The 17,124-nt window shown below is 52.1% G+C and overlaps 1 protein-coding gene across 1 annotated transcript in view; it reads left to right on the top strand.

The window, feature by feature from the left end:
* Positions 1–12,588, top strand: part of LOC136372898 (Fc receptor-like protein 4) — a 19,927-nt gene extending 7,339 nt beyond the window's left edge. Inside the window, 3 exon segments of the mRNA XM_066337755.1 lie at positions 11,859–11,942; positions 12,349–12,370; positions 12,460–12,588. Of these exon segments, the coding sequence (XP_066193852.1) occupies positions 11,859–11,942; positions 12,349–12,370; positions 12,460–12,586 (233 nt within the window). The 3' untranslated portion in view covers positions 12,587–12,588.
* Positions 12,589–17,124: the final 4,536 nt, after the last annotated feature.

Below are 17,124 nucleotides of genomic sequence, written 5' to 3'. Positions count from 1 at the left end.
AGCAGCGGGCACACTGCTGATGGACAGCTGGCAAGTTGGAGTGGGCCAGCCGAGGAACACGAGAGGTGCTGTGTGGGGGAGTGCCACACTTGTTGCTGCTGTTAGGAGCATGCAAGGACGAGGCAGGCCAGCAGGAGGTCAAGCAGGAAAGCTCTACTTGATTTTTCTGACTCCAGATATATAAACAATTTTACAAATAGGCCAAGATTGGCTACACAGGTAGCCACCTCTTCAACCTCGTTGGTGAGCATCACCATCAATCCTCTTTCTCCTCCTAGAGAAGAGAAGTATGCAAACATAAGATATCATTTCTAAAAACATACATAGTTTACACGAAGGTGTGTAAGAACAAAATGCAAACAGTGAAAAGCAGGCAAACTTGAGGCAACAGTGGACGAGATTAGAAAAGTGAAACAAAGAAAAAGGACATCCAAAATGAAACCAACAAGAAGTATCAAAGATGAATTTTACAAGTAGTTTTCAGAAATTGGCCAGCAGTTTAATGTTCCTTAAATCATCCAGTCGTCAATCTCCACACTGCAGCCTTGAGCTCCTGGTTCCTCAGGCTGTAGATGCGGGGGTTCAGGGCTGGAGGCACTACTATGCAATGAACTGACAGGTCCATATTCAGAGATGGGGAGGAAACGGAGGGAGGCTTCAGGTGAGCAAATATGGCACTGCTGAGGAACAGAGAGACCACAGCCAAGTGAGGGAGGCAGGTGGAAAAGGCTTTGTGCTGTCCCTGCTCAGAGGAGATCCTCAGCCCAGCCCTGAAGATCTGCACATAGGAGAAGACAATGAACACAAAACAACCAAATACCAAACAGGCACTAAGAGCAATGAGCCCAAGTTCACTTAAGGAGGATTTGGAGCAGGAGAGCTTGAGGATGTGTGGCATTTCACAGAAGAACTGACCCAGGGCGCTGCCATGGCACAGGGACAGGGAAAATGTATTGGCCGTATGCAGCAGTGAAAAGAGAAGGGAATTGGCCCAGGCAGCTGCTGCCATGTGGGCACAAGCTCTGCTGCCCAGGAGGGTCCCATAGTGCAGGGGTTTGCAGATGGACATGTAGCAGTCGTAGCACAAGATGGTCAGGAGGAAATACTCTGCTGTGATGAAGAACAGAAAGAAAGAGAGATGAGCAGCACATCCTGCGTAGGAGATGCCCTTGGTGTCCCACAGGGAATTGTGCATGGCTTTGGGGACAGTGGGGCAGATGGATCCCAGATCACTGAGGGCCAGGTTGAGCAGGAAGAAGAACATGGGGCTGTGCAGGTGGTGCCCACAGTCTAGAGAACTGATGATGAGGCCGTTGCCCAGGAGGGCAGCCAGGGAGATGCCCAGGAAGAGCTGCAGAAGTGCAGCAGCTGCAGCTGCCACGTGTCCGCCAATGGCAGCAGGAGGAAGTGGCTGATGGAGCTGCTGTTGGACATTTGCTGTGGCTGCATACGGGGACCTGTTCATGGATAAAGTGACAAGTCAGCAGAGGCTGCTTTGGGCCAAACCTGGGCCATTCCCTGTAGGCGGTTCTGCTGTGACTCACCCACCCTTGTTCCTGCTCTGGGAAAACCTTCACCCAGGTCCCTGCCTGATTTTCAGTTTTTCTTTCTGAGTGCACCAGGAGCAGCCAGGCCTGTGCATGGGGGCTCTCCAGGAGCCATTTCTGCCCCACTGCCCTGTGTTTGTGGCCATGTGGCAGAGGGACAAGGCTGCATATTCAGGATTTGTCAGTGGAATCACTCCTAATGCAGACAGGCTTGTTTCCATCTGCACTCCCACTTCTAAAGGACATGGAAAGCAGGAAGGAATTTTAGCCATTATTTTCCTGCCCACACATCATTCCTGGCTCTCTGAGGACAGAATTTCAGCTGCACTCAGAGTTTGCCACTAAGAGATGAGAGGCAAAGCATTCCCTATGGCTTAAGGAGGGTGAGGGGCTGGATGGGTTGTTCCCAACTGCACTGGGTTTGCAGCTTTGGCTGCAATCAGAGCACAATCACACTCCTGTGTCACCCTGGGATAAACCAGACCCTGGCCAGAGCAGAGGGATGCCTGAATGTCTCACCCTCTCCAAAGGGCTCTGGGAAAGCTCTCACCACCTACTTCTGCCAAGGACACTCACAGCTCCCTTGGCAAACCCAACAGCATTTCCTCAACTGTGGCACCTCTGCACTTCCCCAGGGGACATTCAGGGAACTCCAGGAGGCTCTGGCACTGATTTGAAGACAGGAGGGCTGCTCAGAGCTTGGAAGGACACAGCAAGGAGATCCCCAGGTGTGCCCATGATGGGATCTCAGGGAAGGGGGCCCAGCTCATTCCCCCTTCCCATGGACTGCTTTGTCCACAGCCCCACAGGTCACAGGGAAGCTTGGACACCCCATTCCCATGGACACAGCTGCCTGGAAGGAATCCCAATGATAGTGCCTGATTCAGCTGCTGCAAATGTCAGAGCCTCCCAGAGAGCAGCAGATGAAAGTGACAATACCAGGGGAGGGCAGAACCAAGAGATGTTATGGGGCTTTGCCTGGGAGGGCAGAGCAGAGACAGCCAGGCACTCAGGACAGTGTTCCCGTACTCAGCTGTGCACAGCACCTCCCACACATCCACAGTGCCCTCCTGCCCCCAGCACTGCTTTGTTCAGCCCCTCTCCTTCCCTGAGCATCTCCCTGGGCCTGGGCATTTCCCTCCTGAGAGAAGCCTTGTCCCTGCCAGCACTCACAGAGCCCATCCCACCCTCTGTGCCATCAGCCTGGCCCTACAGAAACCTGCCTGTCTACAGTGCCCTGGCTGGGGCAGGGTCTGTCTGCAGGGGAGCAAGGGCAGCTCAGGAGAGCCCTGCTGGGCCCTTCGAAGGTGATGCTGGTACTGTCCAGGGCTGAGGAGGAGCTGAAGGCCCTTTAGATGGCTCCCAGCAGAGAGACTGACCCCCAAAGTTACAATTCTGGAGTCTCTGTCAATGTTGAAACATTACTTGGATGATCCTGTGTGTCCCTTTCAGCTCAGAATGTTCTGTGATTTTCTGATTACAGTTCATCTTGTGCTTCTCTCATCCTCCTGTGTCCTATAACCAAAAGGGAAAAAAAAAACCCAAACCCTTGTAACAGCGTTAGAACAATAAAGTAAAAACCAGACTTTTATTGGAAGCTTTCAGGTGTCCCCGTGGGGATAGGGGACACCCAGCCTCTGATTTCAACAATTTAGTGAGGTTGAATAATTAGGATTTTTGACAAGAACATCCAATAGGAGATTCAGTTGCCCCAGGTAAACAACCCTGGGTCAACCCATTGGAGTAGGTCCAAGGGCTTCTTTGAGGCACTTTTGTTTTTTCTGACATCTCAAATTCTGGTTAAAAAGCAAAATGTTCTTCTTGTAGGTCCTCTTCCTAATACTAAGATTATAGAGCATTTAATGATTGTATTTAGAAGCTTATTGTTCTACAATCTTAGAGAAGGGGTAGGAAACATACTAGAGCAAATTAAGGATTATAGTTATATATATATGTAATAGTAGTTGAATAGAGTTAAACGAAGATTATAGTTTTACAACTATTTAAAAGTACTTAACAGAGCTATGACTATATGAAAAATGTATAAAACCCAAAAATCTTTTTGTCATCACCCCAACTTTCCTATCCTTCTCCAAGCAGAAAATTGAAAACATTCTCAGGAAAGCTCCTGATCTTTCCAGCAATCCCAGGCATACCTTCCTTTGGCAAGTGTCCTCTGGAGCTGTGCCCAGGCTGGTCTGCAGCTGGGAGCAGCCCTGCCTCACACAGCACCTCTCAGCAGCAGCACCTGCCCTGCTCAGGGTGGCTCCTTCCCCCACAGCTTCTCCCCAGTGCTGGCAGCAGCTCCCCAGGCTGGCTGAGGGCTGTCCCTGGCAGGCAGCAGAGTCCCTGGCCCAGCACAGCGCCCTGGGCTGCAGGACCCAGCTCTGCAGGACAGCCCTGGGCACCCCTGGCTGCAGCCCTGGCTGCTCAGCCCTGCAGCAGAGCCTGGCAACAGGCCCTGTGCTGTGCCTCGGGTGGTGCAGCAGGGACACCCAGCCCTGCCCTAGGGCCACATCCCTCCCCTGCAGCAACTCTGAGAGTCCTCCTGGAAGCGCCTCAAAGCTGTGGGATGTGCCAGCTTCAGGAGATCCCTGCAGGAACTGCAGCTTCTCTTGCCCCAGCCATAGAGTGACTTTTCCCAACTCTGTGAGGATTTCTCCTCTAGTGAGCCCTCAGTGAGCTCTGCTCTGTGCTGCCAGCCCAGGCTGAGTTGAACCCCTCTGTGCCTGTGTGCAGTGCCCGGGCTGGCTGCAGGCAGTGCCTTAGCCCTGCTGGGCTGTGCACAGGAGCTGCTCCTGGGCAGAGCTGTCTCTCTGCAGCGCTGCCCTTGCCAGGAGCTGCCTCTGTGCCAGGAGCCTGGCCTAGCTCAGCAGCACAGACATAGCACAAGAGCTTCAATGACCCTCTCGGGGCTTGTGCTGAGGCCCTGAACATCAGTCCCTCAGAGGGAGCTTGTCCTGGGTTGTAGTTTAGGATGTATTCTATCACCATCTTCAGTTAATGGCCCATCAATGCCTTGTGCATGGCTCATAGATAACTCTCTCCGGGAGTTATCTCTCTTTAATGGGCCATCAGGGACTTCCTGGATGACTCATCATCCCATTGTGAGATGCTCCGCCCACGGGGAGGAGCCAAGCATTCTCACCTGGATATAAACTGGGATTTGGGACAGTAGAGGCAGCCCTCACCCACTGGATTCCCAGAGGACCAGAGCTACCAGACCTTTCTATGAGATCACTGCTTCAGGAAGACCACCTCGTCTGGACTGCTTCCATCACCCGGATCAGGTTGTATTCTGACTCTGTCAGTGGTTTTTCTTTTTGTATTGTTACATTAATTTTATTTTATTTTAATTTTTTCCTTTTCTTCTCATTAAATTGTATTTCTGACTTAGAGCCTCTCACTTGGTTTGTTTTCAAACCACAACATATTTTTGGCGCCCAGTGTGGGGCACGAGGCAATAAGAAAAGTCAGAATTACAATTTTATTGAAGAAGACACCTGTCTGCTATGATGCTCAACATGCTTACATGTGTCTTATACCTATCTCCCTATATTTTTCTGAATGTGGGGCACTATCTGCCAGCCTTAATACTCCTGCGTAGACCAGGCTATGGTACTAAAATTGCTTTACTGGTCTATTATGTCCATTGCCTGATAAACTCTGAGGCAATGAACATCATTCAGAATATATACCCAGTCTTGTTTTCTTGTTCTAGTCTAGAATGCTACATCTGGGGCCTCAACAGTCTCCCCCAGCCCCTGTGGGGAGGAGTAAAGAATCATTTTTTCCAGCTTTTCAGGAATGACACAGAAGTTTTTGAAAATATTGAGTACCCTCTGGATGCCAAGGACAGCATGATGTTCTTGTTAGTCCTGCTTTGTTTTCTCTGTACGGCCAGCACCATGCTTAGAATCAAAACACTACATGGTGTGTTGGAGCATGTTCTTAAAGAAGTCAAAAAGGTAAAAAGAAGCAAAGCAACAGCATCAACGTCCACACAGACTGTCACAGAGGAGAAGGGAACCAAAGGTGAGGCAGCAGTATCCTCATCTACACAGACCATCACAGAAGAGAAAGAAGCCAAAGGTGAGGCAACAGTGTCCACATCTATGCAGACTGTCACAGAGGAGAAAGAAACCAAAAGTGCCGTCAGCATCTCCACACAAACCGTCACTGAACCGGAACGGCCTAAACCAGTAGCAGTTGCCACCACTCAGAAGAAGAAATCAAGGAGCAAATCAGTCCGCATAGCGACTGACGAGGGTGGAGCAGGACCTTCACACCCAGCTGAAGAGACAGAGATCATTACTCGCTCTCTATCTCTGGGTGAACTGCGTGACCTGCGAAGGGAATTCACCCGCCAAACCAACGAGTCCATCCTCACCTGGCTGCTCCGCATCTGGGACGCTGCAGCCAGTGACACCATTCTGGATGGAACTGAGGCCAGGAAACCTTTGCCTTGTTGGTCCCCACCTGTCATCTCTGTCTGCAGTTTCCTGGTATAACTGTTTTGGCAACACTTCCTCAGTGGGACCAATTAAAACTTCAAGAACCTTTGGAGTTTTTAATCTTACTTTGAGTTCTCAAGAAGTTCTTTGAACACACTTTCAGGGACTGAGTCTGATGTAAACAACTACAAATCCACGGAAGCATCATTCAAGTCCTTGTGCTGTGTCTATGCTGCTTAGCGGGGCTGGGCTCATGGCACAGAGGCAGCTCCTGGAAAACAAGAAGAGCTTCAAAAAGACATTTCTCCTGAGGAGCAACTGCTGAGCAGAGCCCAGCAGGGCTGAGGGCCCTGCCTGCAGGATCTGAGGGCTGTGAAGCAGACAGAGGTTCAAAGCAGCTGGAAGGACAATTCTGAGGTTCTTCATGCAGAAATCTTCGCCATTTCTGACACAGAAGTCTCTGGCTGCAGGGATCTCCTAAAGCTGACCCAGGACACGACTGACAGCACTGTAAGGATGGCTCTGCTGCCATTTCCTGCCTTGGGGAAGGATGTGCTCCAGTGCAGAGCTGCCCTGGGCACAGTCATTGGGACAGGGCAGGAAGGCTTCTGCTGCCAGGGACAGTTGCAGGGGCTGAAGCTGGGGCTGCAGCAATGGGAGCCAAGGGCTGTCATGCAGAGCAGGTGTTGCAGCCCTGAGGGCTCTTGGCCAGGCCAGGGGTATGTGCCACCTGCCGGGGCAGCTCTCAGCCTGCCTGGGAGCTCCCCATGGATGGTGGACGGGGGCTGTGTGTGCAAAGAGTGACTCCTGCCAGGGCTGGTCCTGCTGCAGGTCCTGTAGAGAAGGTGCTGTGTGGGCCAGGGCTGCTCAGAGCTCCAGCTCATGCCCAGGTCATTTCTGAGAGGACTTGTCATGAGCTCATTCAGGGCAAGAGTTTCCTGTTTGAGTCTCTGCTTTCTGCAATCTGTTTTCCCACTTTTCCCTGGCTCAGCTTGGTGGCGATGGAAACTCAGCTGTGCAGGGTAGAGCAGGGGCTGAGGCTCTTAAACCATCAGGCTGAGGATTCCTGGGAACCTCATCAAGTGCATCTAGCTCCCCAACCTCCAGGTCCATGCAACATCACCTTTCCATGGTGCCCAGGCCTGGGGGGAGCTGTTCTCTAATCCCTGCAGCCCCAAGCAGCTGCAGGGCAGAGGTGGTCCAGGGGCTGGGCTGGGCTCTGGCAGCACTGGCAGGAAAGGAGCCTGGGCCCACAGGAACAGCTTGGGCTGGGACAGCTCCAGCAGCAGAGCTGTGGGCAGGGAGGGTGGGAGGCAGTGCTGAGGGAAGCCCTGTTGCAGGGGAGGTGTTGCAGCTGCCAGCCATGCCCTGCAGGGCAGACACTGCCATGAGCAGCATAGCTTTATGTCCCCTCTCAGTCAGCGCAGCCCTCAGTCCAAGGGCTTGGGGCCCTCCGTTCCCTCCTGGGTTGGCAGAGCAGCACCAGAGATGAAGGGCATCTCTCCTGCCATGTGCCCATTCCCTGCTGACCAGGGCCGGGGAGCCACTGTCCTGCACTGCTGCTGCCTGGGAGGGGCCATGCAGGGCCAAGCAGGGAAAGGCTTTTCCTCAGGGCCCAGCTCTCTCTCTCTTTGCCTTGCCCAGGTACACCTGGCATTGCTGACGGGCTCTGTGGGAATGGCATTTCCAGCTGCAGGCTCAGGCCCAGCCCTTGGGCTCCTCCTGTGCAGGCTGAGCACAGCAATAGGGTGTCCCAGCTCCCTCTGCCCCGCGGAGCTCTGGACAGGGCAGGCGTGCAGGCAGGGAATGAGCTGACTCTGCTCCAGCAGTGCCATGGACAGGACACGTGGTGTGTTCTGGGGATGCCATCCAAGCTGTGAGCTGCCTCCAGGGGACACTGGGGGACAGGAGTGTCCTTGGCCAGGAGTGAGTCTGAGACTCTGAGAAAGGCTGAGCCACTTTGCTCTGGAGTGGGTCCCTCTGCTCTCAGCTGTGTCAGGCTGATTTTCAGGAGAACACAGTGACTGCCCTTGATCTCAGGAAGGGCAACTGAGGACAGATGGAGTGACAAAACAGCTCCCTTTACTTTTCACTGAGTTCCAGCCAATGCTCTTGTACTGCACACTTCTCTGTTTTTCCTTGGCACAGCAGGAAACCCTCTCAAACTGCCTTTGGCCATCGCTTAGTCCTGGACAGGAGATGCTGCCAAGCTCCTCTGTGTTAGGAGCAGTTTGGGCTAAGTCCAACCCCAGGACTGGACCTAGTCCCTGTTCCCACTGCTGCAGAGCAGAGCTAATCCCTCAATATCCATGGGAAGAGCCCCTGCTCTTCACAGCAACATGAGCCAAACCCCAGCAGAGCTCCAGGCACAGGGCTGGAGGATGTTCCATGTGGCCCTGCGGTGTCACACTGGCCCCTGGGTCACATGAGGCTTCGCAGTTTCACAAAGCACTTTTGGCTCTGTGGGCCCCACTCTGTCTGTTCTGCTGGTGAGCAGGGTCAGCACTTGAGAAAAGGAAAATTGGTTGGCACAGAGCAGCAGGGCTGAGAGAAAGGCTTGGACATTGCTCAGAAATGTCTCCCCTGACTTCTCACTCTCTTCTCCTTGAACAGCTCCCCATTTCCAGAGCCAGCAAATGTCCAACAGCAGCTCCATCAGCCACTTCCTCCTGCTGGCATTGGCAGACACACAGCAGCTGCAGCTCCTGCACTTCTGCCTCTTCCTGGGCATCTCCCTGGCTGCCCTCCTGGGCAACGGCCTTGTCATCAGCGCCTTCACCTGCGGCCACCACCTGCACAGCCCCATGTTCTTCTTCCTGCTCCTCAACCTGGCCCTCAGCGACCTGGGCTCCATCTGCACCACTGTCCCCAAAACCATGCGCAATTCCCTCTGGGACACCAGTGTTAGGATAGGGTTAATAATTTCTGTTACCACAAAAGCTGGGAATAGAGTCTGAGCTTCACTGCAACCAGGTGTTGCTTCCATTGTTCCAACCAAATCAAGTATAACTCTGCCTGGGTAATCGGGCTGGGGGGAGAAGGAGAAGATTGGGACGGCTTGTACGTAGAAATGAAGTAGGTCGGGTGAAACTGTACCTAATCATCATAAGATAGATGATCGAATTGTAATGATTGTTAGTAGCTGAACATAATTATTATTTCAAAGTAGAATCGTAAAGAAGATATTTACAAAAATTCATGCTTGGATGTATACAATAGAACAATGGAGGTTTAATGATTAACATAGAGTTATGTAACGGAGGGGTATAATATTGGGGCCTTCTTGGATCCTCATCGGAGTTGGATTTGGGGTTTTACCCCAGCTCCCAGAGTTCTCATCAATAAAGCACCCATGTAATCAGTTCCCCTTGATTATGTGTTTTCCTCGCTAACATTTTGGCGACCCAGGCGGTGTTGGGGTGGGTGAAGCCCCAGCTGTTTTGCCCTGGAGAGGGCCAAGCTGAGGAGTTAAGAAAGAATTTTGCAACTTCACCCAGAGCCCCTAAGGCAAAAGACAAACCTTCTAGTCATGGCAACCTGTCCGGAGACCCACAAGCCCCCTCGGGATCTTATGTAGATCTGTTACAAGTGATGTGTTTTGTACTATTTTCCTCCCTCCCTAGTATCCCATAAAATCCCCTGGGTTTCCTCTGGTTGGCAGAGGTACCTCGTACCTGGACCCCTTTCGCTGGTACCTTTGCAATAAAGTACCACCTGCGGAAATTCCACACGAGACCTCTCTCTCTCTCTCATCATGGCTGGCTAAAAGAGGGGCAAACTCACAAGGGCAGGAGCTGAGAGCACTGAGCTGAAATCACTGAGCTGATATCACTGCTCTGCCCTCCTGCTGGGAAGCCCCTCTGCCAGCTGAGGAGCGCCGTCACCCCCCAAGAAGCTGTTTCTAGTGAGACATCTTCTGGGTGTGGTTGTGGCTCTCTGGGTCCCAAGCGATGGACCCCTCGACCAGCTGGATGTCCCCTGCACACAGGGACATCCCAGAACATCCCAGTGCAATGAGACCCCTTGTTGCAATGGGGGACCCCTGGTGCATCCCAAGGCCTTTGGGATCCTTGAGACACTCCAGGTGTGACAGGTCCTTCCTGTCCCACAGAGTGTCTTGTGATGCAGCTCCCGGCACTGCTGCTGGTGGAGGGGGACACGGTGACACTGCGCTGCCGGAGCTGGGAAGATGGCACGGTCACTGGAGTACGATTTTACCACGAGGAGAAGGATCTGGGGGGGCCCATCAATGGGACCGAGCTGTCCCTGTCCCCCCTGCAGCTGCACCACAGTGGCAGCTACTGCTGCAGGGGCTGCGTGAGCTTTGGGCCATCACTGTGGTGGGAGATGTCATCACCAGTGACAGTGACAGTACATGGTGAATGTGGGAATGGGGATGGGAAACCCAAACATCTTCCCAGCTTTCCCCCACCAGTGCCTGGGTTCCTCATCCCTCATTTCATCCTTCCCTGGGTCACCCACACCTTCCCATGTCCCTCTTGGGTCCCTCATCTTTGTCCGGGCCCCTCTCCAGGTCCCCACATCCCTACCTGGCATCCTATACCCCTTCCAAGTTTCCAGCTCCATCTTCTGCTCTCCCTTCCCTACCTGGCTTGCTTTTACCCCTTCCTGCTTCCCTTCAGTCCCACCCTGGGCTCCTCCTACCCCTCTCTGAGCCACCTCACATCCCTCCCTGGGTTCACTTCTCCCTCAATGGGGTCCCCTTCAGCCTCCTCGCACTCCCCTCCTGCTGCTCGCATTATTTCCCAGCCCTCACAGATCCCCCATCCCATGTGCCCCTGCAGGGGTTCTGCTCTCGGGGGTGTCCCTGTGGGCGCAGCCGTGCAGGGGACAGGTGACACTGGGGGACTCCCTGGTGCTGAGCTGAATGGTGGCCAAAGAGACAGGTCCTCTGTCCTTCACCTGGCACTGGGAGGGCTCAGATGCACCACTGGGCACCGACTCTGCCTGGAGCTGCACCACACTGGGGACAAGGACAGCGGCCACTACCAGTGCGGGGCCAGCAACAGGGACAGTTGGCCCAGACCCCCTCACCGCATGTCATGTGAATGGGACCTTCAGGGTGGGGATGACCCCAAGCCCAGCATCCCCCATCCCACACCAGGTCACAGCCTGGTCACTGCAGGTCACAACCCTGAGTGACCAGACGCTCTGGCTGCCCTCACCCACAGCATCCCCAATGGGTGACTGGAAAACACAACCATAAGTCACAGTCCTGGGTGAAAGACTCCTTCTGTCTCCAGGTGCCACCAGGCGCAGACTCCCTCATGTCCCCCATCTGACACTCCCTCCCCCCATTCTCCTGCCCCCACACTGGCTGCCAGCCCCTCCTCCCAGCCTCAGCCCTGTCTCTGTCCCCACAGTGCCCGTGGCCAATGCCACCATCACCCCCGGTCCCCTGTCACACCAGGTGCACTAGGTGACCCCTGTGACCCTGCACTGCTCTGTGCAGGTGGGTTCAGCCCCTGTCACCTTCATCTGGCTGCACAATGGTCAGGAGGTGGCCCGGGGTCCTGTCCTGGAGCTTGAGACGTCGATGTGGGACATTCAGGCACCTACCAGTGCGTGGCCACCAACCAGCTGGACAGCCACCGCATGTTCTGGGCACTCAGCCCCAAACTGGCCCTGGAGGTGGCATTGTGGGGACATGGATGCACAGGTGGGCTCACACAGGGTTCCTATGTGGGCCTGAGACCTCTGGGTTCAACCCTGCTCTGTCCATGGCAGTGACACAAATGGAACAGGGCAAAGGAGGAGAACTCACGAGGTCACTTGGACTGCAGAACCTCTGGGGTAACTCTGGTTACCCCAGTGTGTCTCCCTCTATTTCCTGCAGTGGCTGCAGGGGTCCTTGGGTCCCTGTTGTTCCTGGTCCTGCTGATTGGTATCATTGTGGCCTTTTGCTGGTGGCACCACATGGGTAGGTAACAATGGGGGATGGGGGTCCTGGAGAGTGATGGGAAGGCCCCAGAATATAGTGGCCATGGCAGGGCAAGCACAGCCCCTGACTTGGGCAGTGCTGAGTGCTTAGAACCTTTCCTCTGGGCTCTGGGGTATCTGGGGAGGTGTTGCATGGTTGTGCACAGATGTTTGAGGTCCTATCAGGGTTTTTTTGGGGAATTCAGAAGGTCCCCCTCCCTGCCAGGCTCTGGGTTCTGGGGGCTCAGGGTGTTGGAAGAAGTGGGATGGTTCAGGGTTTCTGGGGGGCATCAGGGATACTGGGGGGGGCCTGGGGGGAATTGAGAATCTGGTGGTGGTTCAAGATTTCCGTGGGTGGATGGTGGCCCCTGGGACTCCAAAGTCACCCCTCCAGTTTTCCTTTGCAGATGCCAGGAAGCACCAGGAAAGGTGAGTTCAAGCTCCAGCCATGATACACCTTTTACCCAAACCCCCAGAACCTCACATCCCCTCTTCCACACACCCCCTTATTCCCACAGGGCCTTCCCAGAGCCTCTGGCATCCCCCGGGGAGGATCCTCAGGCGACCTACATTAAGCTGCAGGGGCCACATGGGCAATCATGGGAACCCAGTGACCTCTACGACAATCTACAACAACAGCTGTGACACTCTGGGGACCGGGAACCACTGAAAGATGACACTGGGGTGTGCTCCCTCCATGGCTCCTGTGGTTGCCCATCCTTCCAAGTGTAGTGGTCATGAGTCAGGGGGAGGCTACACAGGGCACCCAGTGCTCCCCATTTCCTCTCCCAGTACCCACAGAGGCTCCCCCATCCCCTTTCCCAGTACCTGCAGGGGTTCCTCAACTCCCATCTGAGTACTCCAAGTACCCTCAGTAACTTCCCCATTCTCTCCCCACAGTGCTAACAGCACACCCAGGGATTCCCCTTTCTCCATTCCTCCTCCCACTTCTCCTGTCCCATCCCACTGTAAAAGGGCAGTCAGGAAGGATTCTTTCTGATTGATTTTTTGGATTAAAATGGAGCACAAATGTGGCAATATTATATCTGTGGACTGTTTATTGATAAAGGAGGCTAAGTGTCCTTTCTGAAGGGAGATTGGAAGAGAGAGTAGAGAGGGAAAAGGAGAGACAGAGAGAGGAACAGAAGACAGGGACAGTGTTACTCCAAGAACCCTGTGTGCTTTGTTGCCATCACTTGGCAGATGGAGTGTGTGTGTGGTGAGCCCTTGTGGCTTTTGTGAGCGGCTGGGTGGGATTTCCAAGTGGCAGGAGCTGTGCGTCTCTGGCTTTGATGAGTGACGGCTGCAGGCTGGCTGCCGTGGGCTGGACTGCAGTGGGCTGGTGCAGCAGGCTCATTGCTGTGGGCAGCGTGGGCAATATGGCAGAGGCAGCAGGTGCGTGCAGGAAGTTGTTCCCTGCTCCTGGGCCAAAAATACAGCTTTTTGATGAAACTGACACAAATGGCGTTTCTTTGTTTAGCTCTGTCAGGCTTTAGGAATGGAATTCTTCAGTTTTGGGCTGCCAGTATGTCTTGGTTTGAAAGACAGGTGTCAAGGAAGTTGGGAACCTCCCTTGGAATGGAAAATGTGACACCCCCTCCCCCCCCCCCATTCTCTCTGAATTATTATAATTTTGAAATTAAGGGGCTTTCAGGCAAAGATATGGGAAGAGGAATAACAGTTCTGTACTAGTATATGTTGTGAGAAACAAATTAATGGACGTTGACTATCACTTGTGTAATGGTTTTGGTTTGTTTTCTTGGTTAATGCACTATTTATGTGGTGGTTTTGTTTGCTGAATTTTGTTTACCAACTGGGAGATAGGATTTTGGGAGAAAAAGGCGAAAGAGGCTTAACTTAAAAGTAAAAACTGATAGATTTTGTTAATATACACTAAGAAAAGAAAAAAAAAAAAAGGAAAATGAGACCTTCAAACACTTTTGTCTTTACTACAAACTGTTTACTTTCTTATAAAACACTGAGAGAAATCTATGATTTTCAGTTAGTTGCAACCATTTAAACACAATTTTGTATCACTTTGGGAGAGGAGCTTCTCTGGAGTTTATGGAGATACACACTACAAGAAAAGGTTTGGTGGCTCTTAATGTCACAAACCTGCAACCGCCTGGAATTTTGCAGATTCAGTTCAGTTTCCCCTACTTGACAGTTTCTTAAGCTACTTATGGGCTTTTGCATGTTTGGGGTACTGTTTTAAGAACGCTTTTCTAGTACAAAGCAAAGATTCTCTTTTTCTATCTTTAAAATTGTCTCTATCCCAAAAGAAATAGAGACTTCCTTTTATGCTCAGGAGCTGGGGCGTCAAAATCACTTCTTCTCTAGAAGCATTTTTGCCTCAAAGGCTGAGACCTCCTTATGTTTTCCCAGGAGCTAGGGACATATTCTATTCAAAATTCTGAATTAATTCTCATTTATATCAGTACTCACAACTTTTTGGCTAGAGCTTGCATTCTTCTAAACAGAATTATGATATTACAAGAAATTTCTCCATAATTTACATCCAGAGAAGTCTGGTCAGAAATGTTTACTTCTTCTATTCCTTTTTCCAATAGTCTTACTTAGTTCTTTCACTGGCTTTATCTCAGTGCTGTCCTTCTACATTTCAAACCACTCTGTCTTTCATGGAGGAGAGAAAAAGGTTAATGTCTTTGCCCAGAGTATTTTTTTTTTCCTTCATAACTTAAAGACCGCAAGTGATAGTGGAGAAAGAAAAGGGGAGAAGGAGCATGCTCAGGAATGCACCCTATTCCCATGGCACACCAATTCCCCTGGAACCACATCCCTGGGCTGCCCTGCCCCTCAGTAACATCCCCATTCTCTCTCCACAGTGCTAACAGCACACCCAGGGATTCCCCTTTCCCCATGCCCCCTCCCACTCCTCCTGTCCCATCCCACTGTAAAAGGGGCAGTCAGGGAGGATTCTTTCTGATTGATTTTTTGGATTAAAATGGAGCACAAATGTGGCAATATTATATCTGTGGACTGTTTATTGATAAAGGAGGCTAAGTGTCCTTTCTGAAGGGGGATTGGAAGAGAGAGTAGAGAGCGAAAAGGAGAGACAGAGAGAGGAACAAAAGACAGGGACAGTGTTACTCCAAGAACCCCGTGTGCTCTGTTGCCATCACTTGGCAGATGGAGTGTGCATGCGGTGAGCCCTTGTGGCTTTTGTGAGTGGCTGGGTGGGATTTCCAAGTGGCAGGAGTTGTGTGTCTCTGGCTTTGATGAGTAATGACTGCAGGCTGGCTGCCGTGAGCTGGACTGCAGTGGGCTGGTGCAGCAGGCTCATTGCTGTGGGCAACGTGGGCAATATGGCAGAGGCAGCAGGTGCGTGCAGGAAGCCTCTGCTCTTTTGAGGAAGTGGCAAAGCACCCGGTTGTATTTGGCGTGGCAGGCAATGGGAGAGACCCTGGTCGCAGCAGCCACAACTGGGTACAGGCAGCACCCATCCCATTGGGGAAGTGGTGGGGCACCAGTTTGGGGAAGCAGTGGAGCACCAGATCATCGCAAGAATGAGCTTCCTCTTGAAAGCAATGAAGAAGAACTGGTTTGGACAGGGAAGAAGGACCACAGGGAGGCAAAGGTGAGGGCAGGGGACGAAGGACAAATTGACCCTCTGAATGAGCCCCTGATCCCTCCAAGAAATCCAAATCAAAGAGGCTCCTGTTATGTCAGTTAACTGCTTTTATTTGCTAAGGCTCCTCCCACAGCCCAATTTTCTGGGCATTTTTCCCTGGGCATTTTTCCCAGGTATTTTTTCTGGGCATCCAGGCATCTGTCCTACCAGCCAGTGGGGTGTGTATGTGTGTGTGTCACTCACAGCCCACTCAAAGAAGCTTTCTCTCCTCTGGTCTGCTGTTACATGAAGCCTCGCTGGGTTCCTCAGGGCTCCCAGTACATGTACAGCCCCCAGAGTATTTTTTTGCCTCATGTATAGTGTACGTTGAGACATAAATGAAAATCAGATTGATTCCTCTCAACACCCAAAGATATGGGAAGAGGAATAACAGTTCTGTACTAGTATATGTTGTGAGAAACAAGTTAAGGAACGTTAACTTTCCCAGGGTATTGTACGAATTGATATTACATTATTGATCATATTGTTGAATAAATATTGTGATGGTGTTAGTGTTGGGATAGTGATGTGTGCTGTGGAGTGGTTGATGTTCTTGTGGTGGTCTGGTTGCAAGCTTGGTTTTTGAGGAGGTGTTTTTGTGTGTTGCGGTGTGGGTTTTGTGGATTTACACTGGATGGATTGTTGCTGGCCAAGCCTTTGGGACAGGACCTTAAAAGGAGCAGAGCTTCATCCAGTCATGGCCCTGAGAACCACAGTGACAAAACTGAATTGGCGCTAAGGAGGGTGACAGGGCCCGAGACTGTGTAAAACCAAAATGAATATGCATCAAGCTGATGCAGCACCAGGGGTCTAAAGGGTGAAGCTACCGTTTTGTGGACGAGCCTTTTACTTTGTGAATTTTTTTTTTATTGTTCTCAATAAAACTTTTAGAACTCCTTCCCACTTGGGGTCTGAGTTGTTAATAACATATATATATGTGGATAACAAGGCAAACAAACAACAACAATGACAGTGACAAACAGAACCAGGACCACGAGAATGGCTGCAGGTGCTTCCCATTCGGTGCAGTTCCGGACACAGCCAGCAGGGGCGCTGGTGGCTCCCAGCCGGGCAAAGCAGGTGCAATGATTCCGCCGAGGCTGCAGGGGGCGCTGTGGCACCAGCTCGGCTGTCTGTCTGTCTCTCTCTCCATGGTAATGGCGAGTGAAGCTGGCGCAAGGGGTGGAAAAGCGGCTTCCTTTACAAACTCACGGTGGGGAATTTGTCCTGGTTACCCTCTGGATAGTGAAATGTGCTGTAGCTGGAACCTTGAAAGCAGCAGCAGGAATGGCAGAGGTGAGCAGACTCCAGAGTGACAAAACAAAATGTAACAGAAATTCTGCAGCTGCAGCAAGAGCCGTGGGTTGTCCCAGCAGGCACACGGTGCTGGCTTCCACTGTAGCAAAACCAACCAGAGCAAAGGCAGAAGAACTTCGGGGCTGGACAGCAGCAGCCTGGCTCCCAAATGCAGCCAGGAGAGGCACCCTCAGAGGAGGACAGGCTCGAGGTTCTGGGGTTTCCCCTGAGGTGCCCGAGGAGTTGGTGAGGGTTC

The sequence above is a fragment of the Sylvia atricapilla genome, chromosome 30, assembly GCF_009819655.1.
Source record: "Sylvia atricapilla isolate bSylAtr1 chromosome 30, bSylAtr1.pri, whole genome shotgun sequence".
NCBI classification, from domain to species: domain Eukaryota; kingdom Metazoa; phylum Chordata; class Aves; order Passeriformes; family Sylviidae; genus Sylvia; species Sylvia atricapilla.
The sequence above is the reverse complement of the archived record's forward strand: the minus strand, read 5'-3'. Positions and strand labels throughout refer to the sequence as shown.